The 17,700-nt window shown below is 45.1% G+C and overlaps 1 protein-coding gene across 3 annotated transcripts in view; it reads right to left on the bottom strand.

The window, feature by feature from the left end:
- Window positions 1-17,700, bottom strand: part of tead1b (TEA domain family member 1b) — a 45,037-nt gene that overhangs the window by 3,292 nt on the left and 24,045 nt on the right. The window contains exons 4-13 of one of the 3 annotated variants that reach the window (XM_067248837.1): window positions 11,060-11,124; window positions 9,501-9,563; window positions 9,345-9,407; window positions 6,183-6,317; window positions 5,842-5,888; window positions 5,489-5,550; window positions 5,181-5,305; window positions 3,618-3,791; window positions 2,242-2,382; window positions 1,978-2,130 (exon numbers count right to left, since the gene is read on the bottom strand). In XM_067248837.1, the coding sequence (XP_067104938.1) occupies window positions 1,978-2,130; window positions 2,242-2,382; window positions 3,618-3,791; window positions 5,181-5,305; window positions 5,489-5,550; window positions 5,842-5,888; window positions 6,183-6,317; window positions 9,345-9,407; window positions 9,501-9,563; window positions 11,060-11,124 (1,028 nt within the window). Of the gene's footprint in view, window positions 1-1,977; window positions 2,131-2,241; window positions 2,383-3,617; window positions 3,792-5,180; window positions 5,306-5,488; window positions 5,551-5,841; window positions 5,889-6,182; window positions 6,318-9,344; window positions 9,564-11,059; window positions 11,125-17,700 lie in introns of those variants that run through there. The other 2 variants (XM_067248838.1, XM_067248839.1) reach the window with 2 other exon arrangements.

Here is a 17,700-nt window from a genome sequence, read left to right as displayed (position 1 = left end):
CTCTCTCTCTCTCTCTCTCTCTCTCTCTCTCTCTCTCTCTCTCTCTCTATCTCTCTCTCTCTCTCCCTCGCTCTCTTTCTCTCTCTCTCTGTCAGTCTCCTCGATCTGAGACGCACACACACACATGCCCGCAAACAATTTGTTTAGTTTTTATCACACTACAGTTTTTCTGAATTGCTAAAACACTAAAACCCATTGGCTGAACAAAGTTCTCAGTTGCCTGAACTCATGTAGCTCATTGTGCAGTCTGTTGTCAATACCTTAAACCATTTCACATGGTAAAACACAATTTGCAGATCTCACATAGACTTTTCAGCAAAACTCTAAACACATTCTCATTCTCAAAACACATTCTGCACTCTAATGCACATGTCATCCATACTGGTAAACACAAATGGCAACAATCAAATACAAATAGAGAAAACATGTCATTGACAAAACACAACCACTCAAAATTGATTTCACTTGTTTCAAATGATGTGACACAACCAATATAAGCCAGTTCAGAGAGCAAACAGGTTGTTGAAGGTGGGAAAATACTGCTTGTGATGTTGACAAAGTGCTCTGGCCTGACCCAGCCCAAAGACAAGAAGAAGCACATTGATCACATGTTTACTCCTTAGATTGTTGTCCCTTTTACTGTAGTATTGTATACTGTAGTACAGTGCATTGTAGGCTGTATACTGTACAATGAACAAATTGTATGGCCCTGAACATTGTGCTTTTCATTTGTTACAGTAACAGTACTGACTGCTCAATAGATTTTGACTGGTTGCAGGTTCATATCAACAAAGAACAAGAGTGAGTTGTGAGTAGTGAGATGTAGGGTACAGTACTGTATAGGGGTACAAGGAGGAGAAAGAACAAAAAAAAAGAGAGCAAAGCAGAGTAGTAATTTCTGATACATTTTGAGCTACTATGATAGAACATGTTGTCGTTCATCAAAAGACAATGACGGATAAATATTAAATTTGTTTTGAGGTTACGTAAAAATGATCTTCTCCTTGAGAACTATATGTTTTGAACAATGTGTTTTCAATTTTTTTGTGTATTGTTTACTGACTGCTTGATAGTGTATATCATTTTGATCACTTTGTTTATGATTTGAGAGCAGTGTAGCAGCACAGGTAAATCTGTTTTGAGGCGAAAGCTTGATTTTGAGCACAGGTAAAACTGTTTTGAGGCGAAAGTTTCATTTTGCAAGAGGATTCAGAGGTTTTGTAAATAGTGCTTGAAGATGAGGTTTTGTGTTTACAGTTTTGAGAAAATGGGTGACTGTTTCAAGAATGTGTTTTAGCAATTGTGAAAAACTGTAAGAAAATTAACCAAAGAAATATTCCCAAAACAGAGATAAGCCGTTGAGTCTGACGTTATATCAGCCTCTTGGGGAAAATACATTAGCAAAAAAGGCTCTGACAATCAGAGAGACGCATATAAAAAAATAGGTCAATATGAAATGGAAAAGGAAAATGAACCAAACAAATGTAGGGCACTGTTGAGGGTGCACCCTGCACACCCATGCATGCATTACAAACAAATTTGAAAAGGTCTTTCTCTCGGGGCAGTGAAGAATAGAGACTTAAGAGCCTCCATGTGATGCCTAATAACAGGGGTTCCCTCCCCCTCTGCACCCCTCCTCACTCCTTTTCTCCATCCCTCCATCGCACCCTGCAGATAATGAGACTCCTCACACAGCATTCCATCCCCAGTGGAATGTGGGGAATGCAGGAGTAGGGGAGAGCAGCTCATCTCAGAGCCCAGTGAGAGGCTCCATTTCAGGCTGGCTAGAGCCACAGGAGCCCAGAACCCTCCCTCCAGCCAGGAGAAAGGAGGAGGAAGGTCTTATATACACAGGCCTGAGCCTCATTGTGTGTGCATGCGCGCATGTGGGTGGGATGTGTGTGTGTGCATGCATGTGTGCGTGTGTGTGCGTGCGTGTGCTGCGTGTGTATGAGCGTGGGTGGGAGGCATGTTTACCAGCAGGATGGTGAAATTCTCCAGAACGCTGTTCATCATGTATTTCTCCGGCAGGTGTTTGAGCTTGTGGATGAAGTTTATCATGTATTCACACATGGGAGATCGGCTTATCCTGTAGACAAAGCGTCCATTCTCAAACCGCGCATACTCCGTCTAACAGGCGAAAGCGAAAGGAAAGTGAGCATGTTAAAGGGAAGCGCTCAGTCGTAGTTCATTTTGCAGGTCTCCATATGAGCACGGGCAAGTCTGTTTTCCAGTGCTTACCTCCACCTTCTCCACCACCTGCTTGCCGAAGGAGCACACCTTGGTGGAGCAGGTGATGGTCATGTTCTCAGAGCTCTCGTACTGACTGGTTACTCCGTAGAAGGCCCCCGAGTCGTCCTGAATGTTGCAGTTCAAGTCAGCCTGTGAAACAGAACAAACACAACACTTCAGTATTCAAGGTCTCAAAACAAATGCGTAAGGGGGTGGCAGTCAACTGTTGTTTATTTATATAACCTGCCGCTGTTTTCATTTGTTCACTGTCAATCAGAAAAGGACATTACAGGTTTTGCTACTATGGAATTGAGAGAGATTGAGTTTGTGTATAATTGTTTTGAGTATCAGAACGTCCTACATGTGAGGCATTGTGAGGAGTCGTCAGCTCCTGGACGACATGGAATGTGATAGCGTAAACAACAGAGTGGCAATGCTGACCCCTAGTGAGCAAAAATGTATGCCATTTGCACAGATTACCGCAAGGCAAAATTAGCACAATCGAACCAATTTATCAGCTGGTCAAAGTGGAATTATTCAGTTAACCAGTTCATACCCTGTCTGTTTGAAGTGAATGTATTAAATTTCATTAGAGCACTTGTCAGCCCCCCCCCTCCCCCCCTCCTCCCAAAATTACCATGTAAATGCATCCGTGTTTGGAACAGGATGATAGCTAAGGAAGATTAAATGAAGTTATGTTAAAAGGCTGATTTGGGCTCATGAAAAGGATGCACTCCCCGAGGGCAGTCTCTCTATGCCCTCAACATCATGTTCATTACAGCTACAAATAGAGGAGCCTTCCTTGTACCACATTCCCCTCCTTCATTACGCAAAGCAGTTGTACTTTCATTATTGTGTAGATTCTGCCTTTCATTTCAAATTTAGATTCGCCGGTCACTTCAAAAGGAATTTGAGCGGGCTCGACCAGGCTATGACGAGAGACACTTTGTTGGCTGCCGCTAGTTAGCATTTTGCATCGGGGACAAAATACATGCAATGTTTAAACAGCCATTAGGAGTGCAACCAGGTCACTCTATTGTTTTGAGATATTAGACTGAATTAGCAAGTGCTTTGATCACAAACTCTCCTGCTATGCTAGTCCAAATATAGCGACGTGCATTCTGCAGACACATAAAGAGCCATCTTAACTGTTTGGATCCATTCACCTAAGATATAACAAACAAATTGTTTATGTACTAAGTTACCCATTGGCGTACTGCTTTAAAATGCTATGAAAAAACACCATTACATTCAATATTCTATTTTGATCAATGTGCATTAACACAAATACTGTTAGCATTTATTGATTATTAATAATAGTATCATTATTAAAGAATCAGTCACTCTACCAGTACAAATATGATACACAATAACACAATACTCACCCAGAACTTTACAAGGAAGAAGGAGTTCTGGGGTCCTTTGCCAAAAAGCTCTTTCAGCCCTCCTTTCTTCTCTGGGAATTTGTCATAAATCTGACGAATGTCCACAGACTCCAGCAAGGCATCGCTGTAGGAGTGGTTGGTCTGTCCGATGTGCACAAAGAGGTGCTTGTTGTACTGAAAGCGGAAACATGGAAACACATTTGAAGAGACTTTATATTATGATTTTGTTCTCACAGATATATAATAATCGATATATTGCAGTAGCACGATCCTTTGTTGATCAAGCCAATAGCAACAAACTCTGTGTGAACAAACACATTTTTATGGAACAGTTTGATGCCCTGTGTTTTCAGCATCTGCAAAGCATGAGCTTTTACACTTGCCAACTTCTCTGTTGTCCACAGCATAAAAACAAAACATTAAAAAATACCAACAATTCTGGGAATTTTGACACAATCAAATCTGAATCATTGTCACAAGGTCTTTTGTAAGCACAATATCAAATTGCATTATGATGGCTTTTTCTAATTCACCGCTGCCCTTTACTTCAGGACTGGTCTGGGGAGGGACTCTCCAGACTATAGCCTTGGGCCACATAACCATTTCAAATATTCAACTAAATGTAAGATTAATGATGGTTGTCATGCAATATCAATAGCAAAATAAAATTCTCGGGGGAATGTAGACAAACCAAGACAGATTGCTCCCGTCCAAAGCAAACAATAAAAAATGTGAGGCATGAGATTGGGGCTGCCGGTCTGCGTGTCTGAGCCATGACATGACATGGCTCAGAGTACTTTTCACAGCTCCTGTTTTACTGTACTGAGGGACACACAGGGAACATATCAAGGGAATTCTACCTATTTAGTCAATCTATTCAAAGCCTTGATTAAGGCCATTGCCAAACATATCTTCAATGTATCTCATCATCTTGTCAGTAGGACCTTCATGACCACGAGGGAGGCTACGCTGATATTTCATAGACGACAGATGGATGACGGTATGATCAGGGTCTCTTCACTCACTCTCCCCTACTGTCATCTACTCTCCCCTACTGTCATCTACTCTCTCCTACTGTCATCTACTCTCTCCTACTGTCATCTACTCTCCCCTACTGTCATCTACTCTCTCCTACTGTCATCTACTCTCCCCTACTGTCATCTACTCTCTCCTACTGTCATCTACTCTGGTCTACTTTTATCTCTTTTCATCAACTGTCATCCACCCTTGTCTGCTCTTGTCTACTCTCATCTACTCTGGTCTACTCTCATCTACTCTGGTCATCTCCACTCATCTACTCTGGTCATCTACTCATATCTACTCTGGTCTACTCTCATCTATTCTGGTCTACTCTCATCTACTCTGGTCATCTCCTCTCATCTCCTCTGGTCATCTCCTCTCATCTACTCTGGTCTACTCTCATCTATTCTGGTCTACTCTCATCTACTATGGTCTACTCTCCTCTACTCTGGTCATCTCCTCTCATCTCCTCTGGTCATCTCCTCTTATCTACTCTGGTCATCTACTCTTATCTACTCTGGTCATCTACTCTTATATACTCACCGAGTCAGGGTCCCTCTGTTGCTCCAGAAAGGCGGAGAACTCCACCAGGCGGAGTTTGGATGTGCCGATGGAGCGGCCTTGCCACGCCGGGACTGTGGGTGCGGGGGCTGTCGTGGGCTCGTAGCCTGCAGCAGCACAACCAGGAGACACTCAACACTCATCCAGCAGGCGCTCCCAAACACCGCCACACACGCTACAAATGCTACAGCATTTACACAAGTGTATCTCTTATCATGTAAGTCAGTCAAAAGTAATGTACTCTCCACATTTTACTTTGTGTTTCCAACCATGGAGTTTTGAAGTCTTACTTGAAATGGCTGTGGTGACTGCTGGCTGGATAGGATATGACTGTTGGGCAAAAGGCTTGATGCTGAAACAACAGAGGAGTGGTGCATGAGAAACATCCAGGGATGTGGAACGCACAACACATTGGACTGTTGAGGACAGAGACAGAAGAAGAAAAGTGTGTACTTGAGCCCATCCACCTATCTCTGGAGCATAGACCTTTCTACTAGTGAAACCATAGAGTAAGATATTGAATTAAATAGTTCAAAGGGTAGAGATACTGAGAGGGAGATACAAAGTAGGACAAAGATAAAACAGAGCGATACAGGAACGAACTCATGTTGCCTCTTTTCTAAAACCGAAATACTATACTCACTCTTGAGAGGATCCAGGCTGTCCAGTCGATATCATGCCCTGCCAAAACTACAGAAGTAGATAGATAAATAAATAGACAACAAAAATAACACCCCCAAACAAGCAATGTGCTGCTAGCTAAGAGATAGCAGAAAATACATGGTCCTTTTCACCGCAGTTAATGCATGCATTATCTCTCATAGCATTTGTTCTGATCGTGTGCCTATCTGATAGGGCCAGTAGCACAAAGCCTTGCCGTGTGTAATGAGATTTGGCCGAGGTGTCAGTGTGCTGGGCTGGGGAGCAGGGGCAGACAGGGGGCCCAGTGGACCGACAAGAAGGGATCTCGGCAAGGCATCTTACCCCTGCTGCTCCTGGGAAGGCTGGGCGTGGGATGCCTGGCAGGCCCAGCTTATTGTGGATGGCGGTGGCAGAGACGATCTGGGCCGAGGACATGGAGGCCATGCTCTGGAGGGCTTTGTCCTTCACCGTCTGATCCTTTAACGGCAGTCACAAAAGGCTGAGCACTCACAGGGCGCAGGGACCAGGGGCACGCGGGAGAGCGCTAACAACAGCAGATCTCTCGACGCACGTACTCTCTCACCACACAAAGCAATACAGGTCGCCACCCACAATGACAAATAGCAAGCATGTTAAAAGAGATCGCTGCAGCCATTAAAGAGCTTTTTTTTGTTGTTGAAGGAATTCGGCAAACAGTGAATGGAGAATTGAATTCCAATGTACAGAGGGTACACAGGTATACAGTTATGCACTTAAAAGGCAAGTTTTGCAGCGGGCCGATCGATCACAATTGCAGAACCATGTAGAATTATATACTGACTCCTTCATTTTACGTTCATGTACCCTCCAATGGTTATTGTGTCAGGAAAATATTTTTCTGAGCGAGAGATTGAGGGGAATAAAAACGAAGGACACAGGCTTTGGTTCGTTCTCCCCTCATTCATAAAGAAGAGACTTCAAAAATTGTACTTCTGCTCGACTAAAAAAAGTTATTGTACCTCAGCATTTCATCCAACTTGCAACAACACATTCCACTTTTAATTCAAAGTTCATAATATAACAACAAAGTTAACTTGTGTCAGAGCTAAAGGTAATACCAGGCTGACAAGACACTGCTGCGGCCTTCTTTCCAATGCCTTTCTGGTTTGCCCTGTTCAACAACAGACCTCAAGTGAAGTGTATTTAAGACAAAAAAGATTCAATGATTAAAAATGGATCATTCCCGATCACACGGAAATAATGAGCTGTTATCTGAGGCAGAAGTGGAAGGTGAGCATGCTGGCAGGAGCTGACGCGAGGTGGAGCGCTGGGAAGCTGGGATGACGGAGCCACAGACTCTGCAGGTAGACACAGTACGGCACTAGCTACTATGGAAGAAGCAGCGTTGCTCTGAAACGACAGGCCTGGCACAAGCAGAACACAGGCAAAGGAGAAAACTCCATACTTACCATACTTGTAACCTGAATGCAAACAAACAAGGTTTTATTGTCATTTTACAGTTCCCTCTGTTGAACCGTCAAATGAGTGTGCATTCAGAAGTCATTTACATGAATTGTTATTCTTAATGATCTGCACCCTCTAGCAATGATTATCCAAATTTTGTTGACAGCATTTCAAAGACAATATTTCCAATTGTGAATTTAGGTTTGGTTTGATCCATGACTTGAGTTTGAATCGGCACCAACAAATCAACCTGAATTTAAGAAAATGCTTCAATTTTTGTCATGATTTGAATTAACACTGGAATTACATAATTGCCTGTAAATAACAGTAGGCCTATAGTCAGAAATAGTTATCATGATCCATGCAGGCTTCAATAACTTTTTCAACAAAGAAAATTGGATAAGCAAATTCATCATGGAAGGTGGGTCATTTTGGAGAATGTTCTTCTCTCAGTAATTTCATAGGATGGGATCACATTGGTCATCTACAGCATCGTTTGAGAGTGCCCAGAGAAAGGCAGCATAATGACTGTCATTTCACTCAACATGCCTCAGATAGGAAAAGAGACAGTGCCGATCTACAGAGATGCTCCCAGTAAATGGAAGGGGTGCTTGCATTTCTCTTTGCTGCCGATCTCTAATTTGCTTTAGATGAGAGTAGACAGAGACCCATACAAAAGCTGTCTGTTTTTACTCAGACGGCAGCCTGTGTCCCTGAAAGAGCATGCATTCACGGCTGGCTGGCCGACACACACACACATACACACGTGCGCACACACGCACACACACTAATGAGGGGTCATTAATCCACCCGAAAACTGGGAATGGGATAAATGTGTGAAAGTCAAAAGACACTGCTAGTAGTCTTCCCTTCATTAAATAAATAAAATAAAACACAAAAAGTATTGAAAAACCTTGCAAACCCTTTAAAACACAACAAAATGAACCCTGCATTAATGTATTGGATGACAACATATTTTCTACGTTTTGCACTTTTTATATTTTCACCAAACATTTGCGCATTAGGAATATCTGATATTAGACAAAGACTGAACACATGACTGGCTTAATGTTAAGACAGTGGGGATGTTCCGACATGTTCTGTGAGGGCTAATGTACACTGAAAAAGGAGGAAGGAAGGCGACTGACAGCCATGTCACTGCAGGAGTTATCACAGACGCACTGAAGGGAGCAGAGTACAGCAGGGAAGGCGTTCCTAATGCAGCCAGTCTTTCAACAGCACAGAAGGAGGATCTGTATAGGTGACCCTTCCATTAGGCTTTAACCTAGCGCCTTTAAGCATGCCCTTTTAAAGACTGTCCACTTGGTGGAAGGTCCTGATGACGGCCTCTAAACTCCAGCTCTCAGCCACTCACCAACAGCCAATGCATTTTGCCAGCATGCTTCCCCACATCCACATACAGGTGGCAAACACCTGCACCAGACTCTGGTCTTACAAACAGTCATGCCACACAAAAATAGACAAACAAACTGTGAACCTGATGGATGTATTTGCTTTCGGTGGCTTTAAGAATTCATGCCATTGGGCTCACTATTTTTTTTAAATGTCCACAGTCTTTGGATTTTGAATATGCGCATGCCCTTCCTATTCCTATGCCTGTCATTCAAACTCACATTTAAATTAGGCGGCCAATCAGAATTTTGTTTTGTTTTGATAATTGAACAGATTCTTACAGCTCTTCCCAAAGCAAATACGTATCTTCTAACGACAGATACAAATTGTGTTAGTTAGTGAGTGGATGGTGAGTAAGAGAAAGAGAGAGAGAGAGAGAGAGAGAGAGAGAGAGAGAGAGAGAGAGAGAGAGAGAGAGAGAGAGAGAGAGAGAGAGAGAGAGAGAGAGAGAGAGAGAGAGAATGAGAGAGAATGAGATGGAGAGAGAGATGGGTTAGAGGGAGGTTACATTATGGATTCAAAACAGACCATGGTGAACAGGGGGATCTAGGTTACGGCAGTCAAAGCACCAGGCATTCACTGTCACCAAGGGGACACATGAAGTAAGACGCACAGCAACCACAAGCCCAAAAGCAGAAAAGCGCATACCTTTAGCTTGGAATGAAACTCACGAGATTTCCTTCTGGCAAGAACCTGAATGTGACTAGACACCTGCGGGAGGGGGGGGGGAGGAGGAAGACAAAGGAACAGCCTGTAACCATGGCGATGAAAAGCCCCCCTGCAACTGGGCAGACCCAGACGTACCTTGATGGCAGCTTGGATTTCTCGAACTTTCTTTCTTGCTAAGACCTGTATGTGACTAGACACCTCCATTTATAAAAACAAAAGAAGAGGGGGGACAAAACAAGAAACCAAAAGAAATACAAAAAGGGATTACACATCTCTTTGTTGAAAACACTTCAGGGGATTTTAAGAGGCCTTGTCAGCCAAACAGGAGAACGGAAGGATCTCCAAGCCACACAACAAGGTCACAGCCACCTAAGCATTGTGCTGCCTGTTGTTGTCACCTAAGTGAGCTGATTAAGGAGAATGCAGGCCCCTTTAACACACATTAACAGGCCACAGATGGGATCTGCTGTGTACTGAATGAGAATAGGCCAGTCTAGTATCTTTCAGCGAGTAAGAATTAAACCTTGCACAGGCCAAGTTTAACTTAAACATTCACAAGAAGCTGGAGAGATTTCGTGCACTATTCAAATGCATTTTTTTTATTTATTGCCAGACATAGTGAGTTATTGGGAGATAATGTTTGTTCACTCAGTCATAGGATTGTTGATGGTGGTGAGGGTGTGGTGTGTGTTGGGGGGGGGGGGAGGGGGGGTGTGTGTGTCAGATTTTCTGTCTGAAATCTTTTATTGTAATCAGGCCAATCATATACAAGTGTCTGTTGAGGCAGCTCGCGGGGGAATGATCAACACCGAAAGTGTGTGCATGCATTTGTGTGTGTGTGTGAGCCGTTCAGAGCAGAGGGGCAATGGACACATTGCAAGGCATTCTCTTGCATTATAGATTGTTCTGTATGCAACTTACACATTCATTCAATCTATTTCACTCCCTTAATACTTTTCCAGCCAAGTATCTCGAATCCTACTGTAAAATGTGAACGCAAATTCTGCTGGACCTCTCCGACGGTCCCCAACTTTCTGGAGCGCTCTGAATGGATCTATTCACTTCCAGCTTCAGAGTCACTCTGTACACGGGGGCATGTTTCATGGCACTACGAGCCAGTGGTCATGGGGACTTCCTGCTCAGTGAGACTGACGGAGCTCATGGCTGGAGCTCTCTTTCAGATACCCCCAGCTTGGCCATGTGAGCAGATGATGCACTTAGTCTATGAATAGCCACTGAACATACGTAGCGTTTGTAGGTATTACATTTAAAAACGTGTTGTCTAGTAGTCCGATTTGACGGTAATGGATCTCCCCCTGGGTGATAGAATGGGAATGCATGTGCTTGGCTCCAAAACATTGACGGGTGAGACAGCGTGTAGCATTTTCTAAACTGATATGAGTGCATTTGATTCGTTTATTTACGGGCAAGTAAGAGTGTGTGTGTTCATGAGACAGATTCGTCAGCATCCAGAAACATCCAGTCACATTGTTCTAGAGCCTTGAGCAGCCTCCCATCGGCCCCAATTATGCAGCAAAGCTACATGCATCTTGTGTGTGTGTGTGTGTGCGCGTGTGTGTTTAGTACACATCCAGTCTCTTCTCCTGCAGAAGCACAGCCAGCAGAGACAATCATGTATGCTGGCTCTCTATGGTCTACGGTGTCATGCAGGCCACGCCCCTCTCCTGTCTTACCTGCTTCCTCGTCCTCGTTTTCCCCGTCCGAAGCTTGATGTATCTGGCTATCAACTCATTGCGACCTACCAATAAATACAACAAATACAAAATTAGGGCTATGTTATTAATTGTAAAAAGCCATTTGGCTTAATTTATTTTGGTAAATCTGTGAATGATCAAAAGCGGCAGAATGCATGTCCCATAATCAAAGATCCGCTACTCTGACATCCCATCATATGTGTCTGTCAGGTAATAAACAAACAGAATTCCATTTAGATGTAAAAGAAGCGTGTTGAATTAGCATGAAAAAAGACCCGTTCTTTCAAATGAATCTAATTGAATCCGATTCTCTTCAAAGCCTCTCGCTATGAAAGGAAACAGATACAGACATTCATACTGTTACAGAAAATAACGGAAATATATTCATTTAAAACAGTGTTGTTCTCACTAAATTATAATTAAACCATGGCTTTGTAGTGATTTCTAATTAATGGCGGCTCCAAACATTCTTCTGCCTTCAGCTCTGCTCTAATTGCTGCAGCCATGTACAATGACCCCTGCTTCCCCTTTTCATATGGTAATAACATACCGCCACCCCTAAACTATTACGCAAATTATAGGTAAGGAGCCACTCTAATTATGTGTCCAGCTGTAGTCAACCAATACCATGGACCTGCTTTTCCCCCTCTGTGTAATGGAACAAGTCCTTTAAACAACCTACCCAGCTTCTTTCCCTCTCAGCTAATTTAAAGGCTGTGTCTTTGCTTCCTCTCACTTAGCAACAGCACTGCACATGCAGAACCAAGGAGATGGTTTCATACAAATATGTTATAGGAAGAAGAAGCAGTCTCTATTAAAGCTAGGATGAATGACACAACATGCTCCATGGGAGGATGGATATTGTGAGAGTTAATGAGTATAGCAGAGATAGGGTGAGGCTGGGGTTGAGGCTGGGGAAGAGGCTGATTCTGGGGCTGAGGCTGGCAGAGGGTGTGCAGCATGCAGCTCTGTTGTTTGTGTAATGGGCACACATAGGCAGCCAGGTTGAAGCCTCCACCTGCTGTGAGCCCAGGGAGCGCTCTCCGTTCAGGTGTGCCAGATGAAAGGCAGGCCAGTCTGGGTAGAGCCTCTTGAGTTACTGCCATTAACAACACCTGTCAAGGGAGAGGGAGGCTCTCGCCTGCTTGCTCTCCCTAAATCTTCTCCTGTCACCCCTCACTCTCTCACTCTGTCTTTGTTTCTCTGTCTTGCTGCCTGTCATCCCACTCTCTCTCCCTCTCTCTCTCTCTCTCTCGCTCTCGCTCTCTCTCTCTCTCTCTCTCTCTCTCTCTCTCTCTCTCACATGCACATACATTGCCACTTCTCTCGACTTATATTACAGTAATAAGTATACCAGGAGACTTTACTGTTGCTACAATTATAAAAAAGGATGTGATTTAACCAAAGTCATGAAATCACGAGTTTCAACTGTGTGAGATTTGTATTACTGTAGAAAGCATAAGGCAAAAAACCTATTCACATAAATCAAAGATGTCTGGACTAGTACCTGATTGCTTGTGGCAGCCACACCCAGACAGGTGTTGAGTAATTCAGAGGGGCCAGGCATTGACTTTAAGGCATCTTTCACCAGGAGTGCTTAGGTGAGGCCAGGGTGCTTGAAGTAGGTCATGTGACTTACTGGACAAATAAACAGCATCTGAGGATTTTCGACTGCAGCCCTGTTGCCCAGCGTGCCTGTGCTGTAATCTTTCCCAGATGAAGCTTGGGGCCTCGCTATTTTCAATAATTCACATACTGTGTACACATAACATGACAATAAGGGCATTCATGCACACGCCTGATTCCCAGATCAAAGCTCACAAATGGCCAGCTGTAAGCATGCTTACTGTTGAATAATTCATTCTTTTCACCGGGACTGAAAAAGAAGGGCGCTCAGCGTGCCTGAGCCGGCCTGCTTTCTTTGCTGTGTTTGCGCTGCAGAACAACATTTGTAAAAAATAAAAAAAAAACAGTGACTGACCACATTCAGGATTCCAAATCCACCACACAAAGCCAGCTCCCCCCCCCCCCCCCAGGGTGTTTGGAAGGGGGCAATACTCTGTGTCCCGTAAACTAATCAACATGTGTCACTCTCTACCAGGAGGCCAGGCTCTGGGACTGGTGGCAGGCAAATGGTGAAAAAGTTCCCCTGGTGAGGATTCTTATTAAAGTTTTAAACCCAGGCCTTTTCATTTGGAGGCACATTACGCAGTGCCCCATGACGCTCACTCATTGTTAGTCTTTACGTTTCACGGCAGAGGCAGTTTCATGTTTACACTGGGGTTTTAGACTGTGTTCCATTTAAGTAAATAATATAACGTAATTAAAGACCACGTGGATCACATCAAACAGTTTTTCAGAGACCATGATTATATCAAGTAATTTTTTTATGACAAGTGTTTTACATATGTTCTTACAGGCGTACATGTTCCAAAAATACATTTTAAACATATAAATCGATGATTATTATGATATAATGATTCATTTTTTAATACATAAAATGACTCAACATCTTTATCGTTAGTCTCAAACAACCGCTCAACAACATCAATGTCTAACTGTTCCAGCATATTGCATTTACCATCTCAGTGCAGCACGGACCGTAGCTAATCAACTACAATAGTTACACGGAAAGTTACAGTGAAAGTAATGAGAAAGGCTCTTCCACCCGCGTGTGCGCTGTTAATAAATCAGGACTCTTGCCCTCCTGGCTTGTTTAAACTCTGGGGGAGGTAAGAGCCCGCTCTGCCACAAGCTCTTCATCTTCCTCTGTGAGCTCGACAACTGGGATGAATTACTGCCCCCAAAGACAGGGAAGCAGCCAGCCAGTGACCTCTCATTCCTACACCGCCCCTGTTTTACTCCACAACCTGTCAACACGTTGGCTCGCACCTCTCCCAGGCAAGACTGGGCTGATGCGCCACAGTGCGTGTGCGCCGCTCCCCTCCCCTTCAGAGAGGGCTGGTGGGCGACAGGACGTCTGCGTCGCAACAGATGATGTCTTGCCGTCCCGGTTACACAGCGCATCCCTGAACAGCGGAGAGGGGGAATTGGAGAGGCTGTCTCTCTCTCTGTCTCTCTCTCTGTCTCTCTCTCTCTCTGTCTCTCTCAGAGACAAGAGTGAGAGAGCGTCACCGTGTTAATACCCACCCGAGTCGACCGACGGTCACGTGACGATCTGTTTGGGGAAACACTCCTAGCCTATTCTGGAGGAGTGAATGGCCCAGGGGAGGGGTGGGGAGGAGGAGGAGGGCCGAGTTAACTCTTAAAGGAGTGGTCATGTTGTCACTCAAAGCAGCAGGAAAAGGATTAGATATTTATGGGGTGACCCCCAGAGCCCACTCATGCTGCTGGGCAGCTGGGGGAGCCGGTATTCCGTCCCCCCGGTCAGAAAGGCCTCTCGTGAATCTCCATAACCCGGGATCTCCTGGACCATATCAATGGCACTCCAGCACCAGCAGCCTCACAAAGAGCCAGTGGCTCCACTCTTCTCATTGTCCCCCCAGCAGCTGATTCCTCATTCAGTCAGAAATCCAATTTGGCCGACAGCATTGCTCCCTCCTCCGAGGATCCTGGGGCAGCCTCGCCCCGGAAACCCTGCTGGGTGGGCCACAATGGTGCCTCCACTCTGTAGCTAAGCTACGGTTACAGGCCACACACTGACAGACAAACAGAACTCAGCAAGTTCCCTATCGCCGGCTTACTCTACACTTAACACGTTTCCTAATTCTATTTCAGTATAAAAAGTGAATCGGCGCATGTTTGCGGTTAGCGTTTACAGATATGTATGGTATGTACCAAAGCGGCGGAAACGCAGACGTAATCAAGCATGCTATGAGAAGACCCACGTTTTGAACGGAACACTGCTTTTATGACCCAGAAAATCTATGAGGTGTGTCAATAGGCTTGAGTGAGCCGAGAGAGTGCGAACGGTTAACTGGTCTGACTGGAAAGTCCTCCCCCCCCCCCCCCCCCCAAACTCTCTCCATCCCTCTCAGACTGCTGGGGTTTACACAGCTGCTGTGTCTGTTAGAGCCCCCCCACTGCCCCCCCTCCTTCCTTCCTCCTTCCCCCCCCCCCCCCCCCCCCCCCCCCCCCCCCGTGCGCCCCAGTGTCTGGACACAGTCTCCCCTCCTTCGACACCTCCTCCTCACCCCCCGACACCTACCCCCTCCTGTGCTCGTGGAGCCAAGTGAGATGGAAGGGACGGCTCCGGGCTTGTTTACAACTCCTCCGCTCTCCCTGTGCTCATCCTGAACATGTTCCGTCTCATGACATCACGCGTCCAGCCCAGATGAGCAGCGTCTCTCCCCTTATCGATGTCATTTCCTTCAGATGACGCTGGGGTGCGTGTCGACGCACAAGTCAAAGTTAGGCCCCACACTGAGGCCTTGTCGGTTTTCTCACCTCACAGATGGACAACAGTGTTTGGGGGGAGAGGGGGAGTTCTAAGTCATAGACCATAGTAAGACTGATGTACTCAGTCAAATGAGTGAATGTATGTCATGCATCGTGTCAATGGAGCGGTCAACAGGATAAGGGCTCATTAGTATAGTGACTTTGTGTATTTAACCTGCATACACTTTTCCACTGCCAGTGAACCAAGGGAGCTTTGTGAGTACCATGTTCACCCTCTCCCTTGGCATTTCATTCATTTCCTAAGCCTCATGCTGCACTATAGCATAAGATCTAAACATCGGGTCTAATTTAGGTTATGGCGTATTAAACGTTTGAACTGCCTTGGTTACGTCCTTTGAGCAGCAATAACAACTCTTTGCACAAGCTTTTTTGCCTCCTCCTTTTAAAAGCACTCATTTCCTGTAGCAGCACTTTTGTTTAACGCAGGCACAACCACAGTCACATCTGGTCCAGTGGTCGCCAGTGATGTCAGTGGATATGAGACGGCGCTGGGCTTGGCTCCGAGTCAACCAGCGCTGCTCGCTCCGGGTCTCTCACACACGCACAGGATCACTTCATGTGGTTTCGTCTCCTCCGCTCGGATTTTCTCTCTCTTTCCTCCGCTCTCTTTCTCCACCTCTCACTCTCGCTCTCTCTTTCCCTCTCCTCTGAATCGTCGGCGCAGTCTCGGAGAGCACAGGGGGCACCCTCTCACCCACGCCCCGCACTGCCGAGCCTGAGAAAACTATCATTAATTCTCATTACAATGTCATTTTCCCAAGTGTCACTTGTCGAGTCTAAGAGAAACCACCAGTGAGATTTTGCCCAGGCTTAACCTTAATTAGATGTGTGAGAGCTTAACATGCTTAAAGACGTAAGTCTGCTCCATAATTATCTCAACCCAATATTTATAACCTTGTGGTGCTCAAAGAACGACTGAGTGAAAGAACCTTTTACATCGTTTCCTTTCACACCCGAAAACAATAATTTGTAAGCGTGAAAAAATTTAAATAAGAGAATTACAAGGTACTTCAACGAGTGCCTCGCTTTCAAGACTAGCATCCATGTGTTTATTACTTGTATACTTGTAAATTACATGACAGTTTTCCTGCGACACCAGTATTTACCCTGTACAGGCTGCAATAACCCTTCATGCTGGGTTCCTTCCCCAGAATGTGGAGTGGGCCCGGATGAAGCCTGTGTGTGGAGTGGTGGGCCCAGACAATAGCTCTGGCTTTCCTGTCGTCCGTGATAGATGACTCAAGGGTCTCGGTCTGACATTAGCATCACAATAGACTAAACCAACAATATGGAGGCATTCAGCAGGAGGGTCTCTGGCTGGGGTTGTGGGTGGGGAGAAGGGGCAGGAAGCCTTTTACTCTCTAGAACAACGGCACACTGGGAACACGGCCGGCCAAGAAGAGAACCTGTCACTAACAATAAAGGAGACTTGTGGCTTGGAAGTGACAACAGGTGACAAACAATGGCTCCCATTTATGAATTTTTTGGGGTGTTGGCAGTTTTTATAACCTATAGTGTCTGATTAAAAAATGACATCATTATAAAATAATTATTTGATGGAGTTACATTGTTGGTAATGGAGGGTATATTGAGATCCTGCAGGTGTTTCTGGAGGAAGGCGTGTCTCTAAGTGGGTGGCTCCACCCCCCTTAAATCCCTGCTCTCCCATCGGTGATCATTAAGGTCAGAAGGGCTGGCGGCTCAGGGCCTTATGCCACTCAAATCCATTTAGAGAGACAGAGGATAACGTCTGCAGATCCCAACATCTGACTCCAGGCAACCAGCTGCCTATTATGGCTGGCTTAACTTCCCGCATTGTGGGGCCCCCAGATTTGAAGCGTGGGGCCCTAAGACAGACTTCAAGGCTAAAGTCGGCACGCCTGCAGCCGTGACAATCACACACACTTGGGCTATTCTTAGGGTCACAATAGTTTTACCCCCCCCCTCAGCACACACACACACGTCAAACCCATCTCTTCTGGCTTTCAGATACTAAAAGTTCAAGCCTATACATCTTCGAGAGATACTGTGTGTATGTGTGTGCTTGTGTGTGTGTGTATGTGCAAGTTAAGAAATCCACCTCCTGCCCAGTTGTACCATGTGACACGCACACTCACACACACTCACACGTGTCCTAGAATGACCCTCTGCACTCCAACTATACTCATACAAACAGATAATCTCCATAGACGCTGTTTACA

The sequence above is a fragment of the Osmerus mordax genome, chromosome 13 (assembly GCF_038355195.1).
Source record: "Osmerus mordax isolate fOsmMor3 chromosome 13, fOsmMor3.pri, whole genome shotgun sequence".
In the NCBI taxonomy this organism is placed as follows: Eukaryota; Metazoa; Chordata; class Actinopteri; order Osmeriformes; family Osmeridae; genus Osmerus; species Osmerus mordax.
This window is presented reverse-complemented; position numbering and strand designations above follow the sequence as displayed.